The sequence below is a fragment of the Falco biarmicus genome, chromosome 17 (genome assembly GCF_023638135.1).
Source record: "Falco biarmicus isolate bFalBia1 chromosome 17, bFalBia1.pri, whole genome shotgun sequence".
Classification (NCBI taxonomy): domain Eukaryota; kingdom Metazoa; phylum Chordata; class Aves; order Falconiformes; family Falconidae; genus Falco; species Falco biarmicus.
The window spans coordinates 4005684-4033220 of record NC_079304.1 but is presented as its reverse complement, the minus strand read 5'-3'; the positions used below and the strand labels follow the sequence as shown (position 1 = coordinate 4033220).

Below are 27537 nucleotides of genomic sequence, written 5' to 3'. Positions count from 1 at the left end.
GGACCATCGCAGGTCTTCTCTTCGAGGGGCTCCCCCCTAAGGGCCGAGTCCCCCTCTCCCAGCACCGCAGCTGGGAAGTGGGTTAAGGCGCTGGCTCGGGGAGGGATTTTTCCCTCCGTGTTCGTTTTTCCCTCCTACACAAGGTCTGTTTTGAGCAGAGCCTGGAGGCTTCGCACCCCCTGCTCGCTTAGCGGGGCGGGGGAACGCAGCGCGGCTGCAAATGGAGGCGCAGGCTTTGGGAGGGAAGCGACCGCTCCAGATCCCAGCTCGTTAGGAGAAATAACAGCAAATTAATTAAGCTAATAGCTTGCTCTGCGCCAGCAGTGCCCCCATCCATGCTGAGCTGGGGGAGAGGAGCCAGGCTGAGCCGATGGGCCTGGATCTGGGGTGCGTTTCCCAGGGGCGAGCGGTGCCCTTGGCACGGTGCTGCAGGTCCCTCCCGCCTGCCTGGCCCCGCTGCCACCGGCGGGTGCAGCCTCTGTGCCTCAGTTTCCCCTTCTGCCTCCTCCAGCCTCCGCTGTCAGGAGAAGCCCCTCTCCGTGCGGCTGCAGCCTGGCCAGGGCACCGCTGGCACCAGGGGCTGGGCACCCTCGTCCGGCCACCCCAGGCGGAGGGGACACCGGAGGGGACAGCGGAGCTTGGCTGGGTGGGATTGTTTTGGGGTCTCGGGTGGGGTGTGTGGGCGTCTGGGCTCTGGGGCCCGGTGGGACGGGTGGAATTGCCGTGGGGCAGAGGAGGACCGTGCCGTGCCATGCCGTGCCGTGCCGTGCCGTGCCATGCCGTGCCATCCCACCGGGCCCGTGCAGCTGGGGGTGGGGACATGGGGACACGTTTTGCTGTTTTCCCCGCGGCTGCATGGATGGAGTTGCCAAGCAACTGCCGGTGGAGGCGAAGTGGGAACAAAGCGGGAGCTGCCGGGACCCCCCATCCCCCCCCAACCCCCCCCCCGGGGCCGCAGGGTCCCGCCATGTCCCCCTGCCCATTGCCACCGTCCCACCCCGGAGCTATCGCAGGGTTGGGGGTTTGCAAGGGATGAACCCAGGAGCTGGTGACTGGGGGGGGGACACACGCTGGGTTTGTCCCCCCATTGCTGTCACCGCCATTGCCCTGCCCAGAGGGACGCAGCCCCGGCGCCTCCCCAGCCGCTCGCGGTGGGGCCGGGGGGCAGCGGGGCCGGGGCAGGGTGGGTGCTCAGCACCCAGGGGGCAGGGGGCACGGTGGCTCTGCCCCGAGCAGGCGCCACGTCCCACCCTGCCCTGCCCTGGCACCTGCCCCGGCTTGCCAGCCCGGCAGGGCCTGTTCCCAGCCTGGCAGGCGGCTGGGGGGGGGGGGGGGGGGGGGGGGGGCAGGCAGCTGCCCTGCCCTGCCCAGCCCTGCCCGGGGGGGCCGTGCCAGGGTGGGGGGTCCTGCGCCCACCCCCAGCCCTTTCCCACGCTGCGAAGGGCTGGTCTAGGGGTGCTGGCGGTGGGTCACCCCATGCCTGGGAATGTGCCCCCTGCGGAGGGGACACTGGGGAGGGACACTGGGGGGGTGGGGGATGGTCCCGTGTGCCCCAGGGCAGTGGGCTGGCACGGGGGGCCCGCGTGGGTGTGCTGGGGGGTGTGACGCGGGTGTGAGCGCGTGGGGGGGGGGACACACCGTCCCTCGGTCGAGGTGGGTGATGGTGCCAGTGGGGGGGGGGGGGCTGGGGGGCTGTGCTCCCCCCGCCCGGCTGTACGGCGGGGGACAGGGGGGCTGCGCCGGTGTCCCCGGTGTGCCGATGCTGGGGGGGGGGGGGGGGGGGGCGGGGGTGTCACAGGGGTGTGAGCACGCGGCGGGGGTGACACTGCCCCTCGGTCGAGGCGGGTGATGGTGCCGATGGTGTGATGGGGGCGGGGGGGGGACTGCGCCGGTGTCCCCGGTGCGCTGGTGCTGCGGGAGGGGCTGCGGGGGTGCGCGAACGCATCACCTGCGCGGTGCTGCGGGGGGCACACACGCCGCCCCCGCCGTGCCCCGGTGCGGTGCCGCCCGCTGCCCGCGCACCCCCGGGCCGGTCCCGGTGCCCGTCCCGGTGCGGCCGCGGGGGCGGGGGCGGGCAGGTGCCGGCGGCGGGGCCGGGGGGCGGGGCGGGGCGGCGGGGCCGGGGGGCGGCGGCTCGGCGGGCCGCGGCGGGGCGCAGCGCGCAGCAGGCGCGGGGCGGGCGGGGAGCGGCGCCGGGGCCCGAGCCCGAGCGGAGCCGAGCGGAGCCGCCCCGCCGCCGCCGCCGCCGCCCATGGCCCCCTGAGCCGCCGCCGCCGCCGCCGCCGCGCCCGGGCGGCCATGAAGCCGCTGGAGAAGTTGCTGAAGAAGCCGGGCTCGCACCTGCCCGCCCGCCCCGCCGCCGCCCCGGGAGCGGCGCAGGGCTCGGCACCGGCGGCGCGGCGGCAGAGCCTGTCGCGCCCGGCCGCCTCCCCCGAGGAACCGGCGGGGCCGGCGGGGCCGCTGCCGGGGGGCGAGGGCCGCTGGCTGGAGCTGCGGCCGCCCGACGCGCCGCTCCGCTCCCCGGAGGACCCGTCCCCGGCTGGTGACCGCGACCGGGACCGGGAGCCGCCGAGTCCCGAAGCGCCGCCCGCCGCCCGCTGCTGCTGCGGCTGCGGCTGCGGCCCCGCCGCGCCCGCGCCCCCCGAGCGGCTCCTGGCCGCGCTGCTGGAGCGGCTGCCGGCGGGCGGCGCGCACGGCCGCGGCTGCGGAGCAGGTACCGCGGCTCGGGGGCTGCGGGACCCACGGGGGGGCTGCGGGTCCCGGCGGGAGGAGGGCTGCGGGGGTGCCCGGGGGACGGGGGGGGGCGATGCGGCAGCGGGTGGCGCTGGAGGCGGGGGGCCGGGGGTGGCGGGGGGGCGCCCGCCGGGCCGGTGCCGCCGGGATGCGGTGATGGATGCGGGTGGGCGATGCTGGGTGCGCGGGGAGGGGGGCGGCACCGCGTGGGGCGCAGGTGGGTGGCAAGGGCAGGCGGGGGTCCCACCGGGCCAGGGCAGCCGTGGCAGCCGGGTGGGCAGGGGGCCCACGGGGCAGCGCTGTCCGGCCCGACGCTGCGGTGAGGGGCACGGCGGGGCACCGAGATCGGTGGCGGCACCAGGCCCGGCGGAGGCCGAGGTTGGCCGGGCACCGGCTGCTACCCGCGCCGCACCGAGCCCTTGGCCTCCCGCTTGATTAATTTTTAACATCTTCCCGCTGCTAAAATTAGCCCCACCGGAGCCGCAGCATGGCGGGGGGGGGTGTCAGGTGGATGCCCCATCCCTCCGGCACAGGCTGCCCGGTGCCCCGGTGCCATCCCACCGCGGCTCCCCGTGCCAGGTTCTGGGGTGGTTTGTGGTGTGCGGAGCTGGGGGGGTGCAGGCGGGCTGGGGGTGCTCCTCAGGGTGGGGACCCCTGCTCCGGCCGACCCCCCTGGGCTGCGGGGGCGCAGGGCTGGGGGGCAGCGGGGAGCCCCAGCCCCACGTTCCCGGTAGGGCGCACCCACCGACACGAGGGAGCCCTTCGGGTAGGAGCGAGATGGGACTGGCAGCGCCGGGCCCTGCCTGCACCGACACGCTGCCAGGCCCGGCCCTGCGGTGCCCAGGCTGGCGGGGAGCGGGGGGGACAGGAGCCGGTGGGGGGGGGTACGGAGGGTCCCACCAGCCCCGCTGTCCCGCTGCGGGAAAGCCATCCCTGCCGCTCTGGGGGTGGGGTGGGTGCTGCAGTGGGGTGGGGAAACTGAGGCAGGACTGGAGGGGGCTGCTGTCTGCAGGGCTGAGGGGGGGGAGGGGTGTCCGACCCCTGGCCCCCAGGCAGAGCTGGGTACGTGTGCCCCCCAACTGCGGGTGTCCCTGCGTGCCCCGAGGCAGGTGCAGGGTGCTGGATGTGGGGTGCTGGATGTGGGGCACTGGCCCAGCAGCGCTGGGGGGGGGGGGGGCTGAGGGGTCCCGTCCGTGCCCCAGACAGCGTGTCCTGCTTTCAGCAGCACCTTGTCCCCGGCGGGCGCTGTGCCCCGGCGCGGTGGTGCCAGGGGAGCCCCAGCCCCCCCTTGGCACAGATCCACGGCCGGGTTAATGGGCCAGAGCCTGGGGGGCAGCTATGGGGGGGATGCTTTGCACGGCCCCTCCTGCGGGGACAGGTCATTGAGCCTCGGAAGGGCCCCTGGGGGGGGCACTGGGGTCTTGTCATCCCATCCCTGGGGCACCCATCCAGTTGGGGACCTGCTCAGGGTCGAGGGTTGTTCATGCCGGGCGAGGGAGCGGTGCCTCGTCCAAAGGTTGTGCGGCTGGGTGCTGGTGGCGGCTGGGTGCTGGTGCTGACTGGCACACCGGGCCATGCCGTGCCAAAACACCCTCCCCAGGGCTGGTGCTGCCTGTGCTGACCCAGAGAGCCCGGCAGCGGGTACCGGCTGCCCCGGGGCTGACACCAGCACCAGCACGGTGCACCCTGAGCGCCCAAATATTTGCTGCAGGCACCTGACCTTGCTGCCTGCCTCAGTTTCCCCATTGCCCTGAGCTGTGTCCCAGTTTGCCCATGGCCAGGCTCTCGCTGGGGCCGTTGGGCGTGCTGCGGCATCACGGCTCAGGTCCTGCCCTGCCGGTGCCTCTGCCCCACACCACACTCGTGCCAGGACCTGGCTGCCCCACGGGGCTGGGAGTGGGGCCATGAGTCAATGCCAGGCACCGGGGGGGAGGGGGGGGGGTGGGGGTGGGGGGGCTTGGCGTGGGGTTCAGCATCTCCCAGTGTTGCCCTGGGAATTAGCATCGCTCCCCTTGGCCGCCCGTTCTGCAGGGCATGGGGTCTCTGCGGGGTGGCGGTGGGGGGCTGTGTGGGGCAGGGTGCCCACACCTGCCCCCCCCCCCCCCCCCCCATCTCCCCCAGAGTCGCTGCTGGATGACATCGTGCTCACACACTCCCTTTTCCTGCCCACCGAGCGCTTCCTGCAGCAGCTGCACCAGCAATATCCTTGGGGGGCACTGGGGAGGGGGTGCAGGGGGGCATTGGGGTGCCACTGAGGGGGGTGTGAGGGTGCAATGAGGAGGGTCCGAGGTTGGGCATGCGGAGGGCACGGGGGTGCAGTGAGAGTGGGCACAAGGGTGCTGTGAAGGGGGCAGGTGGGTGCAATGGGGAGGGGTCCAAGATTGGGCACGGGGAGGGCATGAGGGTGGTACAAGGGGGAGCTTGAGGGTGCAGCCAGGAGGGCATCAGGGTGGGCATGAGGGTGGCACAAGGGTGGGCGTGGGGAGGGCAGGAGGGTGCCATGGGGGGTGCACACGGGAGCAGCAAGGAGGGAATTGGGGTGCCATGGGGGTGGGCGTATAGGTTCGGGTGCGAGGTGGGCAGCGGGGTGCCACCAGGGTGGGCACGAAGAGCCTCACAAGGGGTGCCCAGGGTGCGGTGGGTGCTGGCGGGTGGCCGGGGTCCCTCCTTGCCGTGGTGCCTCCTTGACGGTGCCACCTTCATGCTGGCGGCGGGCAGCCCCCTGCCACGCTGGGAGGAGGGGGCTGGGCTGCGGCGCAAGCGGGCAGTGCTGGCCGTGCTGCTGCATTTCCTCGAGACCTACAAGGGGCTGCTGCAGGAGGAGGAGAGCGCCGGGAAGGTGATCAAGGTGGGTGTCCCCACTCCATGACACCCCCACCCCCACCCCGGACCCCTGCAGCCCCCTGTCCTGAGCCCCTCTCGCCCCCCAGGAGCTCTACCTGCTCATCATGAAGGACACGTCCCTCTACCAGGACCTGGAGGATGAGATCCTCAAGCTGCACCAGCTCGTGGAGACCGTGGAGCTCAAGTGAGCAGGGGGTCCTGGGGGGCCAGGGGGTCCCTGTGGCTCAGGGGGTCCCCAGGGAGGGACAACGAGCTGTGGCCCAGGAGTTGGGGGGTCGTTAGCTCATTAGCAGCCCTTAGGTAATGAGCAAGGACCTGGGCAGAGGCTGTGGCAGAGCACGCTGGCAGGGCTCGGCGGGCAGCACCCAAGGGTGCTAGCCATGCCGGGGCCACTGCCTGACCCCGCTGCTGTGCCGCAGGGTGGCCGACGAGACGCCCCCCCCCAACAAGCAGGTGAAGCCGCTGTTCAGGCATTTTCGCCGCATCGACTCGTGCCTGCAGACGCGGGTGGCTTTCCGGGGCTCCGACGAGAGTGAGTGACCGTGGCCGGGTGCCGGGATGGGTGCTGGGTGCCGGGGTCCCTTCCCTGGCCCACTGGCGGCTGCAAGAGACCGTGCCTCAGTTTCCCCACTCGGGGCTCTGGAGGACACCGGGGAGGTGCAGGGGGTCCAGCATGGCCCTGACGCTCCCCCCCAAACCTTCTCCCCCCAAACCTTCTCCCCAGTTTTCTGCCGCGTGTACATGCCCGACCACTCGTACGTCACCATCCGCAGCCGCCTCTCGGCCTCGGTGCAGGACATCCTGGCCTCTGTCACCGAGAAGCTGCAGTACTCGGAGGAGCAGAGTGCCCGCGAGGACGCCCTCATCCTCGTCACCATGGCCTCATCCGGAGGTGCCCGGGGGGCCGGCGGCGTTGCGGGCAGGGGTGGGGGTCTGGCTGGTGCTGAGCCCCTGCCCGCGCTCCGCCCGCAGAGAAAGCGGTGCTGCAGCCCAGCGAGGAGTGCGTCTTCACCACCCTGGGCATCAACAGCCACCTCTTCGCCTGCACCAGGGACACCTTCGACTCCCTGGTCAGCACCGTGCCGGGGACCCCCTGGGCCTGGGGGGACCCTCCTGCAGCCCCCCGTGTCCTCCAGCACCCTCTGAGCATCCCCGCCTCCTCTCACAGGTGCCGCTGCCTGAGGAGATCCAGGTGGTCCCCGGGGACACGGAGATCCACCGCGCGGAGCCGGAGGAGATCGCCAACCACCTCACCGCCTTCCACTGGGAGCTCTTCCGCTGCATCCACGAGGTGGGCTGGGGGCTGGGGGGCTGGCGGCGGGGGGCTGCCCACTGGCAGGGGATCCTGATGGCATCTGCATCCCCGCATCCCGGCAGCTGGAGTTCGTGGATTACGTGTTCCACGGGGAGCGGGGCCGGCGGGAGACGGCCAACCTGGAGCTGCTGCTGCAGCGGTGCAGCGAGGTGCAGCACTGGGTGGGCACCGAGCTGCTGCTCTGCGAGGCGCTGGGCAAGCGCGCCCACCTCCTCAAAAAGCTCATCAAGATCGCGGCCATGTGAGTGCGGGGCCGGGGTTGGGGGTGTGGGGGGGGTCCCCTGCCCGCTCCTCACCCTCTCTCCCCCCCCTAGATGCAAGCAGAACCAGGACATGCTCTCCTTCTACGCCATTGTCATCGGGCTCAACAACGCTGCCATCAGCCGCCTGCGCCTCACCTGGGAGGTAAAGGGCTGGGGGGTGCCCTGGACCCCCCCTCTGGGTGCTCCCGGGCCCCTCCTGGGTGCTCATGGCTGCCCCCGGGACTTGTTTTTGCAGAAGCTCCCGGGGAAATTCAAGAACCTGTTTCGGAAGTTCGAGAACCTGACGGTGAGACCGTGGGTCTTGGGGACCCCCCAGCACCCTGGGGGGGGAACTGGGGAGCTGGTGGGTGGGGGATGTTCTCATACTCTCCCGGGGTGTCCTTGCCCCCCCCCAGGCCCCCAGCAATGGCCACAGTGCTGTGCCCATGGAAGCTGGTGTTGTGGGGGGCGGGGGTCCAGGGTGGGCTGGGTGCTGGCACCCATAAAGAGCCCCCCTCCCCCAACCCTGAACCCCCGTGTTCCCCCTCCCAGGACCCCTGCAGGAACCACAAGACCTACCGGGAGGTGCTGGCCAAGATGAAACCCCCCCTCATCCCCTTTGTGCCGCTTATCCTCAAAGGTGAGGGGGGCACAGGGGCTCCCGCGCCCCATGGGGGGCCAGGGTCCCACTGCTGCCCCATGGGGTCCCCCTCACCCCCTGCTCGCCCCCAGATCTGACCTTCCTGCATGAAGGCAGCAAGACCCTCCTGGACGGGCTGGTCAACGTGGAGAAACTGGTGGGTGCCCTTTGCTGGGGGGACATGGCCGAGGGATCCCTGGGGTGCAGCCAGGGAAGGGGGACTGGGGGGGCTGGAGCCCTCCTGCCTGGTTGGGGTGGGGGGTGCTGGGGGATGTGGGGTCCCTAAGGTGCAGAATAGGATCCCCAAGGTGGAGACCCTGGTGATGGGGATGCCCCAGGGTGTGCAGCAGGATCCCAGAGGGGGTACGGTCCCCAGGCTCCTGGGGGGCAGGTGGTCCCTGGGGGGCCAGGCAGGGTCCTGGGGGGCTGGTGCCGATGGGGGGGTGCTCTCTGTTCCAGCACTGCATCGCCGAGAAAGTGAGGACCATCCGCAAGTACCGGAGCCGCCCGCTCTGTGAGTACGGTGGGGGGCCGGGACCCCCGCAGCCCCGGCCGGGCAGGGGTGGGGGGCCGGTGCTGTGGGAGGGGGCTGACCCTGTAGGGTGGGGGGACGTGCATGGCCCTGCACCTCTGGTGCTGGAGCCACATCCCCGTTCCTGCATCCCCATTCCTGCATTGCCGTCCCCGCGTCCCTCTGCGTCCCCGCGTCCCTCCGTCCCTGCATCCCTTCATCCCCACATCCCCATTGCTGTTGCCCTTCATCCCTGCATCCCCATCCCTCCATCCCTGTCCCCCTGCATCCCCATCCCCCCATCCCCACGGCACCATCCCTGTCCATCCCTGCATCTGCATCCCCATCCCTCCACCCCTGCATCCCTGTCCCCGTATCCCTGTCCCTCCATCCCTTCATCCCCACATCGTCATCGCCGTCCCCCTTCATCCCTGTCCCTCCATCCCTGTCCATCCCTGCATCCCACATCCTTCCATCCCCCACCCCACTGTTGCCGTCTCCCTCCATCCCTGTCCATCCCCGTCCATCCCCGTCCATCCATCCCCGTCCATCCATCCCCGTCCATCCATCCCCGTCCATCCATCCCCGTCCATCCATCCCCGTCCATCCATGCCCCTCCATCCATGCCCCTCCATCCATGCCCCTCCATCCATGCCCCTCCATCCATGCCCCTCCATCCATGCCCCTCCATCCATGCCCCTCCATCCATGCCCCTCCATCCATGCCCCTCCATCCATGCCCCTCCATCCATCCCCCTCCATCCATCCCCCTCCATCCATCCCCCTCCATCCCTCCATCCCACCCCGGTCCCGGGTGGGCGGGGGGCTGCCCGGCGCTGCCCCTGGCACTGACCCCCCCCCAGGCCTGGAGCTGGAGGCCTCCCCCGGGCAGCTGCAGACCAAGGCCTACGTGCGGCAGCTGCGCGTCATCGACAACCAGAACCTGCTCTTCGAGCTCTCCTACAAGCTGGAGCCCGGCAGCCAGTGAGGGCCGGGGGGGCCCCCGCCTGGGGACCCCCACCCGCCGGGGGGCCCGGCCCCCCCAGCACTGACGCACTTTGGCCAGGGGACCCCGGCCTGGGCAGGGCGGGGGGTGCAGCGGGGTGCTGCCCCCCACCCTTGGCACGGGGTGGGGTGGGGGGTTGGGGACCCCCGGGCGCATCCCCCCCCCTCCTCCATGTCCCCCATGTCCCCCTGGCTCCCCACTGTCCCGCCCCCCCCCCCCCCCGCCGCCTTGGCTGGGGTGCAGGGACGCCCTGGGGTGCACCCCCCCCCTCCCCTGGCTGGGGGGCAGAGACCCCCCGGGGTATCGTGTATCCCCCCCTGGCCGGGGTGCAGGGACCCCCTGGGGTGTCCCCCCACCCCCAGCCGGGGTGCAGAGACCCCCTGAGGTGTGTGTCCCCCCCCCCTCTATTTTTGTACATGTCCTCCCGCTCGCCTGCCCCCCCCCCCCCCCCAGACGTGTATATTTTGTACCGAGCTGCCATCAGGAATTGTACATTTATTTTTTAAGAAAAAAGGAGGAAAAAAAGGGAAAAAAAAAAAGAAAGAAAGCTGGGGAGGGGGGCGCGGAGCCCCAATAAAAGGCTGTCCCAGCGCTCGTCTCCTGATGTCATGCCGGGGAGCGACGCCAGCGCCGTGCTGTCGGGTGAGGTCATGCCCGGAGCAGCGGGGGGCGCGGGCATCGCCCCCCCGCCCGCCTCTCGGCACCGAGCGCGGCCCCTGACCTTCTCAAGATGGCGGCAGCGTGGGCCACCACGGTGACCTTCCCAAGATGGCGACGACCAGGGGCCTGCCGGCCCTTCCCAACATGGCGGCGACCGGTGTCCGCTCGCCCTTCCCAACATGGCGGGCGGAGCTGCTGGTGGTAGCCGGGCCACCTCGGGGCTGGAGCGGAGGCTGGGCTGGCAGCGCGGAGTCGCTCCCCTGCGGCGCCCCGCTCCTCAGGCCGCCCGCGGAGCTCGGCAGTCCCGCCGCGGCGGGTGACCTTCCCAAGGTGGCGGCCGCCGAGCCCTTCCCACCATGGCCGCCCGACCTCTCCAAGATGGCGCCGCGGCCGTGCCGCCCCGCCGGGCCCCGCCCACATCCGGTCCGTGCGGCGCAGGCGCAGGAGGGGCGGCGGCCGCCATTTTGTTTGGCCGCGGCTGGAGGCCGGACGGCGCCGCGGGGCCGCGTTTCCGGGTGCGGCGGGAGGAGGCCGCGGGCGGCGGGTGAGCGCGGGGGCACCGGGGCGGGCACGGCGGGGCCTGTGCGGGCCGGGGCCGCGGCCCTCCGTGGGCTCCGGCGCCTCGGGGTGGGCGTGCGGGGGGCCGTGCGGCTTGGCGGGGCGAGGGGGCCGGGGCTGCGCTGGGGTCTGTGCGGGGCCTGCTCGGGGCAGGGGGACGCGTCGGGGGCTGTTGGGGGGGCGCAGGAGGGCTGGGGTGGCCGTGGGTCCGCAGGGGCGGTGGCAGCGGGGGGCGGGGAGGCCGTGGGGCAGTGCCCAGGGGAGGCACCGGCGCTGCTGGCCGTGTCTGTGCTGGGGGGGTGTTGGCAGCGGGCCTCGGTGGCGGCGGGGGGTGCTCTGCGGGGGTCCCGGGGAGAGCTGCTCCCCACTCCGCTTCTCCCCGCGTCACGGGAAGGTGGCCGGCACGTTCGTCCCTTTGCCCCCCGTCCAGCGACGCTGACAGGGGGAGCTCCGGGCCTGCGTGTGGGCAGCACCCGTGGGTGCCTCGTTTGTGTCCTTCGGGGGGGGGGGGACACACGGGGGACAGCGCTCCCAGGCACCGCCCAGGCCCAGGGTCCCCAAGCAGCGTTGCGGTCTGGTTGCTCCTCCGGGCCCGGTGCCGGCAAACCGCGGCCTGAGCAGCCTCTGCCTGCGAAGACCCGAGCGCGGGGCACATCTGGCTGGGCAGCGAAGTGCTGCGAGCGCCACGGTGGAGGCCGAGCTCTCCCTTCGGCTCTGGGTAAACACGGCTCCGCTGCGTGTTCCCCTTCCCACCCACGGAGCCTGTACGGCAGCGCCTGCCCCTGCCAGACACTGCCCAGGCAGCGTCCCAGCCTTGAGGACTGAATTCCTGCTGTGGGTTTTACCCTCTGGACCCCTCCAGAGCCCTGGTTGGAAGCACACAAATAAGGAGCTGATTGTTTTCTGCGTGTCCTTTGGGACAGAGGGAGCGCAGCAGCGCTGTGGCACGAGCAGCCGCAGCCTTCTCCCCCCCCCCGAAGACTCAGCAGAATTGATGTGGCTCACGCCTGTCCTTGAGTGCACAGCTGGCTCCGGCGAGCAGCTCTCGCCCACCCTGGCTCTCTGTTTGCAGGGTTCCCCGTGTGCCTCGATGTCCTCAGCCGCGACGTGGGAGGGATGCGGCTGGGTTCAGGCTGCGGGGTACGTGTGCTGCATGGTGACGAGCCCCGCGAGCGGGCTGCATCCATGAGCCGGTGTGCCTGGACACCAAGCTGTGCCTCCTTGGGGCTCTGCTCTTGTTGAGGTGTCGCTTGTTTTAGCGTTTGTCCTGTCACGGAGAAGCTGCGCTGAGCCCAGACCTGGGGGAGGCAGTGGCCAGGGTGGGTTTGGGGCAGTGCAGGCCGAAGCCCCAGCAAGCCCAGCGCTGTGTCCTCTGAACCCATTTATTCTCCAAGCACTGCTCAGAGACTTTTAAGGGGTTTACCTCGAGTCCCTGTTGCTGTTAGCCAGGGCTCCGCTGCAGGTACCCCCCCTGCGGTGAGTGGGACGGGAGCCCAGGCTGTGCCCACCCCCCTCATCTGCTTGGACTTGGGCAGCGTTTCTGGGGCCCGTAGGGTGGGATGCAGAGGGGGGAGATGCCGGCTGCCTCCTGACCCTCAGCTGACGGGTGGATGTTGGGTGCTGAGCGCCTCGTGACTGCCTTGCTCCGGTTTTTGCCCCACCTCAGCATCCAGGCAAGACGTCGGCTGGGAGCCACTTCCCCCACCCCGCTGGCCGGTGGGAAGGTGGCAAGGAGCCAGTGCAGCAGCGTCCTCGGGCCAGGTGGAGGCAGAGGTTTTGCATGAAAGTCATTTCAATGAAGCACAGCCTGCACGCTGGGCTGAGCAGGAGCCCTTGGAGAGGTGCCGTGATCCCAAACCGGCCTTGTTTTACCTTTGGCAGACTTGGCCGCGGATCGGTGTCCGCCTGGGTTGCTCTAGCCTGGCCTGATCTCTGGTGTGGAGTGTCGCTGCCCCCGCTGACGGCTGCCAGAGAGGATCTAATCTGACCTGACTCCTGCCTCCGCTGCCGAAGGAGGCGGCTTGGTTTGCAGATGAGGTGTGAATCCGCCTGGCCCTGGCTTGGACGTGCTCTCTGGGGCAAAGCTACCTGGCGAGTGCATCCTCCGCTCTTCGTGGCTTGGCTGCCTGTCTTCATTCCTGCCTGTCTCAGCTTATTGAGTGTGTTGTGTCCCCAAGGTGTTTCGGCACTGCTGCTTCAGCTGAGCCTCCCCCCCCGTGCTGGGAGACATCCCCTCTTTGCACCTTGCGCGACGGCAGCCGTGCTCCCCGCCGGTGCGGGCTGCCAGGCAGCACGGTGGCTCTCCCGCTCGCAGGCCCTCCCGCTCGCAGCCATGCGTTGTTGCTGGAATGCAGAGGCAGAGCCTGTTTTCCCATGGCCGCTCCGGGGCCGGGAGCACAGACCCCTCTTTGTGCCGTGGAGGGCGAGGGAGAGCTTGGCTTCATCCCGCCGTGAACAAATGGGAACTGTCGGCCGTGGCTTGCCAAGCCGGTGCCATCCAGAGTGTGTGTCGTGCCCGGCGCCGAGTCGTGAGTGTGGCACGGAGGGGAGCGCGGCTGGCCGGTCCCACCTTTACCACCACTGCCTGCCCCTCCGCCTCCCTTCCCCGTGGATCGGGTCTGTTTGGGTTAGTTTCTGCCGTGAAAAGTAGGTCTGTGGTTACGCGCTGTGGCAGATCGGCCGGTGCCGCCGACACGCGAGGCTGCAAAGCTTTCGGCTCCTGCAGCTGCAGGATATGAGACCCTGACACACAAGCCGCTGCGCAGAGTGCCGCTCTGCTGCTGTTAGATTTTCTGCTCTTGCTGAACGCATTATCTCTGAGGTGAGGTGTGCCGGTTTCCCCCCCTACCTCCACCAGCACCAAGGTGACGGGGCATGTTCCAGGTCAGGGCTCGCTTCCCGCTTTGCTTTGCTTTAAAGTGCTGTTGTCGAGGCGCTCTGGTCCTTGTCTGACCTACTTCCTTACATCTGGCTGCTTGGAAGGCAGGCAGATTTGCTCTGCCAAAGAAGTAGCTTTCTGTTGGGAAGCAAAGGTGGGAGGAGGGAACGGGGAAAGTGCCCTCCTGATGAAGGGCTGAGCATCTTGGGTTTCTCCTGCTCGTTTTCCCAGGGCAGCTCTGGCATGAGCGCAGCTCCCAGGGCTTGCTCCTCACTCTGATGTTACGAGGTTGGTTCAAAAATTAAATGGTCTTTTTCCCAAGCTGAGCCGGCTTTTTTGTCACTGGCCTCGGGGGGGGCTGCAGTACTGGGGGCTGAAACCTGCTGGGGGGATCTCCTGCAGGCTGTGGAGCTCTATGCCCCGGCATGGTGCTGGGGCTCGGGTGCCTTTCTGCTTCCTTGGGTCCATCCCCACTCCTGCATGGAGTCTCCCACATGCAGTATCAAACCCGTAGAGATTCCTGCTGCTCGACAGGACCAGCTGCACCAGCCGGAGCCGTGGCAGCCCCGTGCCCTGGGCGCAGACTCTCCCTCCGGCAGCCCTGGGGCGGAGGCAGCTCGGGAGGGATGCTCGCGGGGAAGGGGGAGAAGCTGCCGGGCAGGTGCGGAGGGTGGCAGGGAGCTCTGCTTTCCCCTTTCCAGTGGGAGCAGGTGAGGGAAGTTGCAAATGCTGCTTGGCAGAGCTCGCTCGCAGCGTGGCCCCCGGGCAGTCTGGGCCGTGGGGAGACGTGGGCATCATGCCGGGCCCTGCGCCCCAGGACGCTGCTTGCTGGGGTTTGGTGCTGCTGCGCTCGAGTGTCCTTGTCGGGTCTGACCCGCTGCCGTGGCGCTCCTGCAGCGATGCACGCTGTGCTTGCTTGCACCCAGGGCCTGTCTCTGCTTTGGCCAAAGCAGCCCGGCACCTTCCCTGCAGGGCCGGTGGTGGTTCCTCTGGAGGTGTGGGGGCTTAAAGCTTCCCTGGCCTGGGCTGGGCTCGGGGTCGACAGCTGGGGTGTGCTCGCGGCTTCGCCTGGGAGCGAGGGGCTTGCATCTGCAAGGACCATCCGACCCCATTGCCGAGTCTCTCTGTCACACTCTTTTACTAGATCACGTCTCAAAGCAAGCCCTCCTCTCCCTCTGCGCCGGCTGTAAATTTGCAGCGTGTTCTTGGCACCTACCGACCTGAAAAGCAGCCGAGTGTAGATCCGACTGTGCGGAGAACTCGCTCTGACGGGGCTTGGCTCGCTTTCCCCTTGGCATTGACACAGGCACTTCCTTCGTGCTCTTACACCTCCTGCAGCTGCGGCTGTCACAGCGAAGGCTGGTGGGGCTGGGCCCTCGCCGCCTTCGGCCTCGTGCCCCAGCCAGGCCTCCGCTTGCCTTAAGCCATCCTGTCGATCCTACGGTGTGGATCGGCCCCGTTGGTAAGGTTTCTGTAGCTTTAGGGTCTTGCACAAGCCTCAAGTGTATACCTGTGTCCCGAGATAACACTTAAGTGTTGGGCGTTCTATGGTAGCTCGTCAGTTTTCTCCTAATGACTCGGGGTGCAAACTTGGTTGCAGGAAGGATGCGTTTCTTTAGCCAATTTGACTTTTTAGAAGCAGTCAGCAGTGGTTTTCCTAGTGGCTGCTTCCTCTCTGCGAGGTCGCTGTGGCTTTGGGGTGGTTCGGGGTGACTTTATTCCGCGGCGGGGACTGCACCCTTCCAGCAGGCACCTCCCGACAGCACCCAGTGACTTGCACTCTGCCTCGGTTACTTGTCCTGTGTATTCTGGATTGTGAGTCGGCGCATCTCTGCTTGGCCTTTGCCTAGGAAAACCCTGAGAATACTTGGCTGAGTTTTGTGGAACAGCAGGAGACCTCGCGCTCCAGCCCGGCTCCGCTTGTCTCCTTCGGGGCTGCTTCCCGCAGCCGGGCTCGGAGCAGCGCTTGCAAAAGAGTCGGCGCGGGAGGTGGGCGAGCAGGCAGAGCCCCAGCACCTCTGGCCTGCAGGAGGGGGGTGGCAAAAGGGACCAAAGGTGGAGGTCTCTGCCCTCAGCCTCCCCGCAGTCCTCATCAGCAGATGACGAGGGTGGGAGCCTCAGGGATGCCTGGCCGGAGGTGGGAGAGACCCCAGCAGGGGACAAGGGCCGGAGGGCTAGCTGCCAAGGAGGCTCCTGGCCAGGGCAGGGCAACCAACCCAGCCCTGGGTGCTGCCTTGCTGAGCGAAGGGGCCGAAGGGCCACAGGCAGAGCAGGAGGGCGGCCGCTGCGGGCTACGGCGGGGTCTCAGCCTTAAGCCGCGTGTTTAAACACAGGCGGAGGCTGGTACGGGGGTTTAAGCTGGAGCCAGCCCTGCGGTACTTTAAAGGCATGGTTATTCTCCATCCAGGCTCTTGAGCAGAGCCGACCTCCAGGCAGCGTGTGTGTGAGTGTAGCTCATGGGTTTTCCACGGATATTTTTTATTTTTTCTTTACGGTTATAACCAAACTCTCTGGATGGGGGCCGGGGGACTGAGAGAGGCTTTTTTCCTAAGATAGCTGCGCAGCCCGTTCGGTCTCGGGGAGCAGTGAACCTCTTGCAGAGGGGCTGTCTGCTGGGCCCGTGTGCCTGGGCAGGGCCACCGCTCCCGAGGGACAGAGGAGGAGGAGGAGGATGCAGAAATGTCAGCCCTTCAGCGCTGGCCTGGCGTTGCGTCGGCTGAGAGGGCGGGTTGGTTTGGTGCCAACCGCTCGGATGTCGGGGTGAGCCTGGCAGAAGAGCTTGGCTCAGGGTTTTGGTTTGAAAGCGTGGCCTTCAGCGGGGTCCCGTCCAATTAATGTGCTTTTTTTGGCAGAAGGTTTCACCTGGACCATTTTGCTGTCCCTACCTCGTGACTCAGACCAGCATCAGTAGACGGCTGCGGCAGCTGACGGCGTCAACTCAGGGTGGCAGGCTGGAGCTGGAGACTGGGTGCCTGCTCCCGTGTAAGGCTCGCTGGTGCTGTAAGCTCTGCCCCGTGGAGCGCCTGGTGCTGTTTTACAGATAACTTTGCGTGCTCTTGGTTTGGACTGACGGTTGGGGGGGTGGGCCTGGCTCTGCACTGGTACCGCGGGCAGCCTCAGCCTGGTGGAGACCAAAGACTGACGCTGCGCCGGGTTTGCTGTGCGGGGAGCCTTAGATGCAGCTGCCTCTGAACCAGCCTGGTGTGAGCGAGCCCCGGCACTGCTGGGGGGCTTTAGAAAGCTCTTGGAGGTGGCTGGAGCTCTTCTCTGCTCCTCGTCCTGCTCGGAGCAGCCTGAGGCCACCGGTATTTTCCTTGCTGCCTTGCACCTCGATTAGCTCCCAGCTCTGTCAGCTCCAACGTGCAGGCTTCATTTGCTCTAAACGTGCAGGCGGTGTTTGGAGCCGACGGTGAAGGGGACGGTGCATTGTTGGCAGTCGATAAAAAGGCATTTTAATCTGACCTCTAGACTAACACCACCAGGCTCAGGAGCCGCTTTCCATTCAGCGGCGTATTGTTCTCTGCGAGGCGTGGGCTGTGCAGCACGTTATTCCCAGCCGTGGGTCACCGTCAAAGCAGCCGGGAAGTCCCTGCGTCTCCCGCTGCTTCCTCCCGCTGGAACAATCGGAGATGTCCGTCGGAGAGTGGTGGTTCAGAGCGGTTCCTGCCCAGTCCCCTCGTGTGCCACCTCTCCCTCCCCGGCTTCCTTTCCCTTCTCGCCTGGCACATGGGACAGGGAGAGGCAGGGAAGTCTGTGGGCCCTCCTGGGACAGGCTCTTCCTGCTCTTCCCTTGGCTGCAGCCTAATGTCGGGACACGATTCCTTGCTCCTGATTAAAGGTTTCCTCTGCCAAGTGCACCGAGCTGAGCTGGGTGGAAAGCTGCTAAAGGACAGCCCGACTCCGGGGTCCGATGGTCGGGGCTGGGGAAGCACCAAGGGCTGTGGAATTCGGCCCTGAGGCATTAGAAACTTTTGTGTTCGGGGTTTTGTTAAAAATGCATTGTCAGTGACCGTGGGTTGTTAATAATTCACAGTGAATGTCTGAGTCCCGCGGGGCTGGAGTGTGTCTGTCTGTCTGCACGCAGCGATGCACCAGCTCTTTGAGACGCTCCAAATCGAGATGGCAGCTCACTCTCTTAAAGCATGCTGATACGATTTTAAAAGCCTGAATGACCTTAAATCCTGTGATGGCTGTCTTTCAGGATAAATTATTTATGTCGCATCTTCAGTGCTGCCGAAGCCCTCGCTCCTCAGGAACGGGCAGAAATGTCAGGCTTTGGAGGACAGGCTCTGAATTTGGAAGGGCTGCACTCAGGGTAATGAGGAACTGAGGGTTTGGATGGGAAGAGGTGGAAGATAAAGGCGCCCTGCGAGGCGGGGTGGGAGGGAGGGTGTTTAAGAGGTCCAGCCTTGGAAGTCGTCCCCAAACCGGTGCAGCCACATTCTGCAGCCGACATCAGAGGGCTGGAAATTCCTCTTGATCTGCAGTTCAAAGCCGCTGCCTCCCTGAGGATGAAGCGCTTCATCTCGGGTTTGCAAATGCGGCCTCGCCGCAGCAGCGAGTGTAGCTGTGAAATACAAATCCGCCCCAGCGCCCAAATCCCCCTGAAAAGCGAGGAAACGCGCTTACTGCGTCTGAAGGTCACTGCTGCCTGTCCTGCTAAAAAAGCAACCCCCCCACCCCGAGGGATGAGCAGAATCCAGGGCTGCTTGCTGGAAAAGGCATTTCATTTCCCTTCACGGCAAATGGGGACTTGAAAAACACCTAAAAAATCCAACCAACCAAACTCCTGAAAACCGTGGTGTGTAGTCCAGGCCAGATGTGGCTAATTCAGCTGTTTTACAGGAGAGAGGGGCTGCTGAATGGCACATCCTGGGCTTTTAACAGTGTTTTGAACCCAGGGTTGGCAGGGGAGTGCCAACTCAAAACACTCCAGGATCTTCCACCGTGGTCAGTGCCACCATGGGGCGAGGGGTCTGCGGTGCCGGTGACACCCGGCGTGGCTGCTGGGAGCAGCTTTCTGCAGGGTCACCTCGATTTTAGTGAGCCCGCTCTCCTCCAAAGTGATAGCTTTTCACACGTCGCCTTCCTCCTGGTTTTCTCACAGCTTTCTTGCGTTTTGTTTTTTTCATTTTAAAAGGAAAGCTAACGTGCAAACCTGCCCCTCCCGGCTTAACCGAAGACAAGCTCTCCTCTGCGCTTTGATCTAGCTGTGTCTCTCTCGCCACCCCGATTCAGGTCTTTCAAACCACTTTCCCTGCAAGTGCAGGGAGCTGCCGTGGCGGCATATGGAGCTCTCAAAGGCTCAGATCTGGCTTGGTGAAAGGATCCCTGGTAACGAAGAACAAAGGAGAAGAAATGCAGAGAAGTCGGCTGTCGGAGCAGCATTGTTTTAAAGGGCATGGTTTCCGTAAGGCATACGCCAGACATTAAGGGGTGGTAAGCAGAGCTGGGAGAACCCCCTCCTTTTTTTTTTTTCCTGGAGGATTTAGCTTGTGTCTCCCTAATCTTTATCAGCTGTGTCTGTCTTCATGAACATTAAAGATCTAGGCTTTATTTTAAAGACAGACACAAATCACTCCAGCGTTCCCACCCAGAGGTCTCGGCTTTTCTCATGGTATGAAATAAGCAGCAGCCTCCATGTGCTGAGTTCGGTGCCTCTTGATTTTGGTTTTTCAATGTGACCTTTGCTGTTAATCCACAACCTGAATGGGGCCGTGTGCTGAAACGAAATGACCTGTTTCTCGGGAATTCAGCTCCAGTTTATCCTCAAGCTGCTTTAGCTTAAACTCTTCTCTCCCCTCCTCTCGCTCTTCTAGGTCAGAGCCTTTATCTGAATGCGGGTTTCGGTGCAGCACTAGTTTTAAGGGCATGTTAGATACGGGGAGGTAATGACTCATGGTTTTCTTTGTAGAAATACCCCTCTCCTCCCCTGTGTTTACAGGAGGTAACGTCGCTGTGGGATTGTCCCTAGTCGCTCTGCCTGATGTGGGGCTTACGTGGGGAGCAGCAGGGCAAAGAGGGGGACCTGAGCAGCGTGCTCCCCTTGCAGATGTGGCACTGCCTTGTTTTCTGACAGCCAACAAACCCCTGTCCGCCTGTCTGTGTACAGCGAGGCAGTGTGTCCCTGTCGCAGAAGTATCTGAAGGGGCTCCTGTGACCCCCACGTGCTGTCGAGGTGCAGAGCTGGGTGGGGAGTGTCACCCCGTGAGTAACCAGCTGGAGCAGGAGCGTAACGGGCAGACGATGTGTGGGTGTTTTCTGTTCCCATGGATCAGGAGCAGAGGTGACGGCCCGCAGCGCTGGCACCGCTCCGGTGCTGGCTCAGGCCTGTGACACATGAGACCGAGTCAGGAGTCTCATTACCTGACACGTTTCTCAGCTGTATCTCTGCTAATTACCTCCAGCTGCTGGTGTTCAAACAAGGCCGGGGCCCTCCTGCCTGTCATGCCACGACGCCATCACGCCGTCCCCCGACGTCACGCTCTGCCCTGGCAGCAGCTCGCGCCGTCCTGGCCCTGTGGTCCCGCTGCAGGGTGGGCAGGAGCACAGGGGAAAAGCGCTCCTGTTGCAACATGTCCTGGCAGCGCCGGCGGGTCCCAGACGAGCACATTATGAGCCGTCTCTGATCTTGCTTTGGTGGGAAAGGTACAGGCCAAATGGGTTTGCTGGGCTTTGTTCCAGTCTGCAGAGCAGCCTGGCTTGGTGGGGCTGCAGAAATCCGGGGATTTGGGCTTTTTTGTGTGAGGCCTCGAGGTTGGTCTGGCGCAAAGTGGCACTTGGAGGTGTCAGGGGAGGGTTTTCCGGGAGGCAGGAGTGAGCTGGCGTCCCTGGCCTCCCCAGTGGGGTGGGCAAGGACCTGCTGAGTCCCGGTGGGTTCGAGTTCCTGCAGCTCCCGGCTCCGCAGAGGTGTGGCTGGTGCCACCGGAGAACTTGCCATCTCGAGTGACTTTAAAAAGGCCAGAAGATAGAGGGAGGGATGTCTTCCCAGAGAGAGGGTGTCTGTAGTTGAGGAGTTTCTCACTCAGTAGAGGAGCTGTTTTTAATTAAAAGGCAGTTTACTTATTTCTTTTCCTGAACCGCAGAGAGCTGGTGGTTCGCTTGAGGGCAGGGGAGCCGCTGGCATCGCAGAGATGCTGCTGGTCCATTTCTCCTGTTCTCACACCTCTGCCGTGATGGGGAGTGGGAACGTCACATGTGAGGATGGGCCAGGTCTTCTTCTGGCTTCCACGTACTGTAGCATCAGTAAATTGTGTTTTTTCTAGTAGAAGGCGAGTCTTAGAAGGGATCTGGATTTTAATATCTGATACAAACCATTTCAAAGGCCGTGGGCACCTGGGTTTCAGTGCCTGGGTCGTCAAGAAACTTTCACTGTCGTGGTGGATGTGTCTGTGACCTCTCTGGTCACCTGCCCTGGAGGTCAGGGATCACAAGTCGGAAGCTGCAGGTGTGAAACTGTCCTGTTCTTACCTCGGGTTGGTATTGTGGTCCCCTTTAATGGTTAGGGAACAGGTTTTCCTGGGGGAAAGACATCTGCGGTTCAGAAAGGGGCATTTATCCCCTGCCTTTTGGTCTGCCCTGGGCACCCGAAACTCCCGGGGTGGCGAGTGAGGCCTCCAGTCATCACATTCCTATTCCCTGAGCCGGTGCTGCCGGGACAGCCCTACCTGCCTGCTGCTGTCAGAAGCACGAGCTTGCCAGGGGCCCATCCTGTGATCTCCCGGTGATTCAGGTGCCTTTTCCTGTCCCTGCTTCCTCTGTGCTCCGTCTCCGCTGCCAACCGGAGCTGCCGGGCTCCGGGGACCCCGACCTGTGCAGGCTGGGAGCCGTTCTGGGTAAGCCGTGGTGCGGGACAGGCTCCTTTTGCGCTTGTGATGCGGTGAGTTGAAATCTAATCAGGCCGATGTTGGTAACGTTCGTTTTGCTGCTGCTTGGACAGCTTCGAGGGGGGCTTTGGGGCTGTGGGGCTGTGGGAATGGCTGTTCTGGGTAAGCCGTGGTGCGGGACAGGTTCGTTTTGGGCTTGTGATGCGGTGGGTTGAAATCTAGTCAGGCCGATGTTGGTAAAGCTCGTTTTGCTGCTACTTGGACAGCTTCAAGGGGCGCTTTGGAGCTGTGGGGATGGAGCGGGGCGCAGCCAGCCTTCGGGTGTTGGGATGTTGGAGGATCGGAGGGGTTGGGAAAACCTGCCTTATCTGTCAGGGCTGTTTGGGGGCAGGAGTGATTCTCCTTGTGCCACAGGACAGCACCGTGCCGCTTCGTCTGCCTTCTGCTTGGTGATCCGTCTGGCAGATTGAACGGCGTTCGTGGCCGGAGGGACCTGCTGGGGACGCGTGCCAGGGCTGGCCGTGGTGCCTGCTGACGGGCTGTAGGCTTTGGGCTCCTGTCGCGCTTCCACGTGAGCAGCCTCCGGCTGCAGATAAAGGAGCTGGATTGATGGAGCAGGATTAGCTTGGCTGGGTTTTCTCTACTGAGCGAGGCGGTCGTGCGAAAAGTGTCCTGGGTTTCAGCAGCAGGCTCTGTGCTGGGGTGGGGGCCCTGGAAATTTGGGGTGGGGGATCCTGCTGGCTCCCACCTCTGGGACCTGCTGCTCTGGAGTCTTGGGAGAATCTGGAGACCCTGTTGAGCCAGCTGGGAGAGAACAGCCCCAGCCCCTCTCTGCTCCGTGTGAGCTCCAGGCCCAGGGCACTAGCACGCTAGCCTGGGGCCATGTTTCTCCGTGGCCAGTTTGCCAGCTTTCCCTTCCAGTCCCTGACCGCTTCCTCCCTTCCCGCAGGCATGAGTGACCAGGCTAGCCCCCAGCACTGAGCCGCCGGAGCTGCTGGGAGCTGGGCCAGGATGCCGATCCCTCCTCCCCCACCGCCGCCGCCGCCTGGCCCCCCGCCGCCTCCTACCTTCAGTCAGGTAGGGTTGTAGGGTGGGCAGGTGGCCCGTCTCCGCATGGTGCCGCTTGCCAGGGGCTCCTCTATTGTCTCTGGACCTCCTCAAGTCCAACCTACGAGAGCGTCAGGTGGGCTGTGGGCTGCGCCTCAGTTTCCCTTGCGGCAGAGGAAGGGCCTGCGCTGTGCGTTAGGACCTTCTGCTCCACCATGGCCTGGAGTGGAGAGCGGGGGGTCTCGCACGTGGTTGTAACTGAGCTGAGCCTTGGCTCTAGGTAGGACGGGGTCTCAGCCTCACTCTGTAGAAGAACAGCGTGACCTCCTGGGGCAGCCCCCTCTCTCCATCGGGAAAAGAGCCCCCGGAGAAGGCTGTTTGCCAGCAGGGGGTGGGAGTGCTTCTGGGCTCAGCGGAGTGGGAAGGTGGATCAGGATGTCTGTGCACAGGCGAGCTGCTGAGCTGCTTCTTAATCTCCAGGCAAACACAGAGCTGCCGAAACTGAGCCGAGAGGAGCAGCGAGGCCGTGGGGCCCTCCTGCAGGACATCTGTAAAGGGACCAAGCTAAGGAAAGTGACACAAATCAACGACCGGAGCGCACCAATCCTAGAGAGTGAGTACCCACCTGGCCTGCACCCGGGAGGCCCTCAGCCCCACGCCGGGTGTTGCCGTGCCCTTCAGGATGGTTTCTGGGCTGTCGCCCATCTGGTTTCCAGCAGCTCCTCGTTGGAGGAGCTGATAATACCGGGCTTAACCTCCCTGTCCCTGTCCCTCTCCTTTCAGAGCCCAAGGGCAGTGGTGGCGGCAGCTACAGCTCTAGCTCAGCTGCAATCCAGGCGAAGGGCGGCCTCTTCCAAGGCGGTGTGCCCAAGCTCAGACCCGTGGGAGCGAAGGACAGCTCAGGTAATGGCCCCTGTCTGTGGTTTGCACGGAGGTTCCCTGGGAAGGCTCCCGAGCAGGAGGGGGTTGAGGATCTTGCCGTGTTTGCTTGGGAATTTCAGCTGGGTAGAGGCAGGGACCCCCACATCAACACGCCACGTGTGGCCGCAGGCAAGCTGCGCTCTCTGCACACCGCAGCGTCCCATGACACAAACCTCCTTGGAGGGCCCGGGAGTCGTGTGTGCTGCTGAACGTTTCTTTCTGCTATTTTCTGTGGCAACCTGCCTTCCAGCAAGCCAGAGAGCGAATAGCAGTGGTGAGAGAGGAGCTGTGTGTGGCTGAGCGCGGTGCCAGCTCCCTGCCTGTGCCAGACAGCGTTCCGCACGGTCTGGCCCTCCTCGGCCGAGCGGGCAGGCTGCCCCGCGCTCTGCGCAGGCTCGGGAACGAGCGCCACACGTCGCTCTCGCCGTCTTCCCGGCCCGTGCCGTGCCTGGCCAGTCACTCTGCTTTCCTTCACCGCAGACAGCTCCAGTAAGCAAACCCTGCAAGTCCCCGGCTCCAGAGCAGCCGCCCCCAGGCCCCCGGTGCCGGCCAGCAACAGCCGACCTCAAGATGATGCTGACAACAGCCGGGGCTCTCCGCCGGAGCTGCCGCGCACGCAGAGGCCCTCCCTGCCGGATCTCTCCCGGCCCAACACCACCAGCAGCACCGGCATGAAGCACAGCTCCTCCGCCCCGCCGCCTCCCCCGCCGGGACGCCGTGCTGCCGCCCCTCCGGCCCCCCCGCCGGCGCACAGCGCCAAGGCCTCTTCCTACAACCGAGAGAAGCCCCTGCCGCCCACCCCGGGACAGCGACTGCCCGTGAGCAGGGACGGACCCCCTGCTCCACCACCCATCAAGCCCCCTCCCTCCCCAGTCAGTATCCGAACGGGGTCGGGGGCTCAGAGCCAGTCTCTCGCCCCCCCGCCGCCCCCTTATCGGCAACCCCCCAGTGTCCCCAACGGCCCTTCCAGCCCCATCAACGAATCCGCCCCAGAGCTGCCGCAGAGACACAACTCCTTGCACAGGAAGACGCCGGGCGCTTTGCGGGGTCTGGCACCACCGCCACCTGCTTCAGCCTCCCCGTCTCTCCAGAGCAGTCGCCCCCCTCCGCCGGCCAGAGACCCCCCCAGCCGGGGAGCAGGTAAAAACCGTTCGCTCTGCTGAGCCTGGCTCCGTTGCACCCAGGAGCGGCCGTGGTGGGTCAGACTGCGGCCACCTGCCCGTGGGGTCTTTGGTATCTGGAAGCAGATGCTGGGGGAAGAGTCAGCGCCGGGGCGCAGTGACGCTTCTGCACGTGGCAGCCAGCGTAGGGGTTGAGCCAGGGGCAGTAGCTGGACTGTCATGTTTAATACGTGTCCTTGGTCCTGTCCTTTGTTTGTTTGGCTCCTTTCAGGCCTGATGTTGGCAGGGGGTTGCGGCTGGGCAGCTCCTGCCCGTGAGGTTGCTGTGTCCTCCCGGGGTGGGAGGTCAGAACGTGGTGGAGCCAGAGCTGTGCACGCTGTGGTTGCTCCCCGTGAGCTTCCTAAATGTCACTGGGGTAGCGACAAAAAGCTGTGGCAGAGAAGGAAGAAGCCTTTCCCTTGGTGGTGCAGCCAGACACCCTCGCTCAGCCCTGGGGAACAATCCTGCTCCTCTCCGGGCTGCTTTTGGCACTGCGTCATTTGGAGCGCAGTTGGCAGTGAAGGCTCTGTCACCTCTGGTGCAGGCATTTTGGTGGCAGGCACCACGAAGAGGGGTGACTTCGTGAGAACCACTAGCTGTTGCCCCCCTGCACATGGAGCTGGGTGTGAGCATGTCCCTGCTGCCAGGAGCGGTGACAGCTTTGCCCCGGTGCCCCCCCCCTGCGCTCCTGGGCTCTGCGTCCAGACCGCAGCTCCCGCCTGGTCCCCTGCCAAGCCGCTCTGTCCTTCCGGCCCTGCCAGAATCTCTCCTTTGAGTTACAGCTGGGGATCTGCTCTGTTAGTCTGTGTGTAATTAGCTTAATGAAGAGCATGAACTGCCACTGTGCGTCTGTGGGAGGCTGGGCAGGAGCGAGAGGTGGGTTGGAGGGGCCCTGGGTCCTGTCGCTGCCTTGGCGGCCGTGTGGATGCAGCTTCCCAGCCGGGCCAGGCTGCATCTTGGCTCCATGTGGAGCCGCTGCCCTCAAACCCTGGTGTGTGCAGGCTCGGAGCTGGTCCTTGGACCCCTTCTCATGCTGAAGGTGACCTGGGCCGTGCTGGGGCTGGAGCAGCCCCCCTGGGGGTGGGCGGGGAGCCAGCGGGGAGCAGGCTGGCCAGTCCCCCTCCGCTGCAGCTGACGGGAGGAATGCAGATGTCAGGAGCGAGCAGGAAATCTCTGGGCGCGCGTAGGAGCATCCCTGGGCGGCCACTTTGGCCGCTGGAGCGACCTGGCTCAGCAGCTGGCCTGGAAAGCTACCTCGGAGGATGTCCTTGGCCCCGCTGCCGGAGGGAGGGTTTGCCCTGGGGATGCCGTGCCTTGGCAGGCTGCGGTGGGCCGTGCCGGTGCTGACCCAGCTCTCCTTGCAGCTCCGCCACCCCCTCCGCCGATGCTGCGAAATGGGGGGCGTGACGCCCCCCCACCCCCCGCCCCCCTACAGATTGCATGGTTCCGCCGAGCCCCCGAGCCGAGGGAAGCCGCCACCACCGCCCACAAGGACCCCCGGCCGGGCCACCACCACCGCCTCCACCGGTGCGGAACGGGCACCGGGACTCCATCTCCACCGTCAGAGCGTTCCTGGGTGAGTGGGACCCCGGGTGGGACCCCGGGCACGGATCTGTGCTCACTGTAGCCGCTGCTGTCCTGGGGGGCTGGAGCTGGGGGGAGCCCCCAACGTGGAGCCAAGCCCTTCAGCTTTCGCTGTGCTTGTCGGAGCCCCCCTCGCTGACCTGCCCATTTCTCCCCCCTCCTCCACAGATGACTTCGAATCCAAATACTCCTTTCACCCTGTCGAAGACTTCCCAGCCCCAGAAGAATATAAATACTTCCAGAGAATCTACCCCAGCAAAACAAACAGAGGTAAGGGAGGAGGAGGGGTCCTCGTGGCTGGTGCTCGAGGGTGGCAGGAGGTGACAGCAGTGACAGCTGCTGCCTTGTTTGCTCAGGCTGGATCACGTAGGGGCTGGTGTGAGCCGCCCCAGGCTCCTGATCACGTCCTTCCCCATGCAGCAGCGTTGCCCGGGGGCCTGCACACGCTCCCTGGAGCCCCCAGGGCAGCCTGCTGCGCTTGGGGGGGGGGGGGCCCTGAGGATTTGGGCTGTGAGGGGGGGCCCCGAGGGTTTGGGCTGTGCCTGCGTCCCGTCCCACCTGCCCCCTCTTCTGCCTGCTGAGCCTGTGCAGAGAAATGCCGCAGGGCTCGTTCCTGCCTGCGCTCAGCACCTTTGGTGCTGGAGCGGTTACAAAACGACCCCAGCAGCCGCCCCTGTGGCCAAAGCTGGTGTTGGGCAGGGGCTGGGGGGGTGGGGGGTGAAGAGCCCCCCAGTGCATCCCAGTACAGGCCTGACTGGTGTGGCCCTGAGCAATGGTGCTTGGACCTGGCGCTGGCGGCACAGCGCAAAGTGCCCTTGCTGCACCGCTGCAGCGCGTCAGCCTTGCGGATCCTGGAGGAGACTCCGGGGAGAATGGGATGCTCGTTTATTTTTAGAGCGATGAATGTTTAATGTGGATTTGAAAAGCTCTGAGCTTTCCATGCGTGCTGCAGCGGCTGGTTTTGAGTCGCAAATCCCAGGCTCCAGATCTCTGCAGGGAGTATGCTGGGGTGGGGGTGGGGGGGCTGCTGGCGTGAGGATGTGGAGGAGGGAAGGCAGACGTGTCGGATCCTGCTCTGCGGAGCACCGGGGTGCTGATCCGCTGAGCTGGTGCTGGTGGCTTCCAGCGTGTGCCAGCAGCGCGGGGCACGCCGTGCCCACCATCTCTGTGCAGGTTCTGGTTTCAATGGTCTTTCTTGTCTTTCAGCTACACGTGGGGCCCCCCCCCTGCCCCCCATCCCCAGGTGAAAGCGGGCTGCACAGGCGGATTGTTCCTGAGCAGAGAGACGAACCTCCTCCCCCTTCCTCAGGCGGACCCTCCCCACCTCCCTGCCCCCCAGGATCCTGCATGAGAAACTTCCAGCGTCTTTGGTTTTCCCAGCTGCACCAGGACGAGCAGATACCTCCAGCCCAGCTCTCTCCGCCAGCCCACCCTCATCTATGCATCTCCCCCGGGACTCGGGGACCTTGCTGGCAAACCCGCCTGGGTCCTTTCCTCCTCGTTCGTCGCAGATCCCGGTTCGGGCCAGGATCCCACGTCCAGCCGCAGCCTGGGAGCCAGGCGCGAGGACTTGGGGCAGTTGGGACCGGAGGTGGCTCAGTGCCCGATCCCTC

The 27537-nt window shown here is 65.7% G+C and overlaps 2 protein-coding genes across 2 annotated transcripts; both read left to right on the top strand.

Moving 5' to 3' along the window:
* Positions 1-2193: 2193 nt before the first annotated feature.
* On the top strand, positions 2194-9499 carry RAPGEFL1 (Rap guanine nucleotide exchange factor like 1). Its single transcript, XM_056362403.1, has 15 exons — positions 2194-2713; positions 4855-4933; positions 5431-5581; positions 5664-5761; positions 5997-6109; positions 6302-6469; positions 6550-6647; positions 6746-6868; positions 6955-7133; positions 7207-7297; positions 7391-7441; positions 7687-7774; positions 7867-7931; positions 8234-8288; positions 9148-9499. Exons 1-15 carry the CDS (start codon positions 2299-2301, stop codon positions 9270-9272), a joined length of 1899 nt encoding a protein of 632 aa, XP_056218378.1. The 5' UTR covers positions 2194-2298; the 3' UTR covers positions 9273-9499.
* Positions 9500-10412: 913 nt separating this feature from the next.
* On the top strand, positions 10413-27312 carry WIPF2 (WAS/WASL interacting protein family member 2). Its single transcript, XM_056362480.1, is given in 12 exon segments — positions 10413-10494; positions 11581-11648; positions 12175-12545; positions 22162-22289; positions 22740-22872; positions 23043-23162; positions 23661-24320; positions 25705-25757; positions 25759-25836; positions 25838-25916; positions 26093-26194; positions 27131-27312. Coding segments are annotated over 9 exon segments (1332 nt in total). The 5' UTR covers positions 10413-10494; positions 11581-11648; positions 12175-12545; positions 22162-22223; the 3' UTR covers positions 27172-27312.
* The last annotated feature ends 225 nt before the right edge of the window (positions 27313-27537 follow it).

Coding starts and splice junctions, on each gene's coding strand:
- RAPGEFL1 (XM_056362403.1), top strand. CDS start 2,299: ATGAAGCCGCTGGAGAAGTTGCTGAAGAAGCCGGGCTCGCACCTGCCC. Junction 5,762..5,996: donor GTGGAGACCGTGGAGCTCAA/GTGAGCAGGGGG, acceptor GCTGTGCCGCAG/GGTGGCCGACGAGACGCCCC. Junction 6,110..6,301: donor TTTCCGGGGCTCCGACGAGA/GTGAGTGACCGT, acceptor CCTTCTCCCCAG/TTTTCTGCCGCGTGTACATG.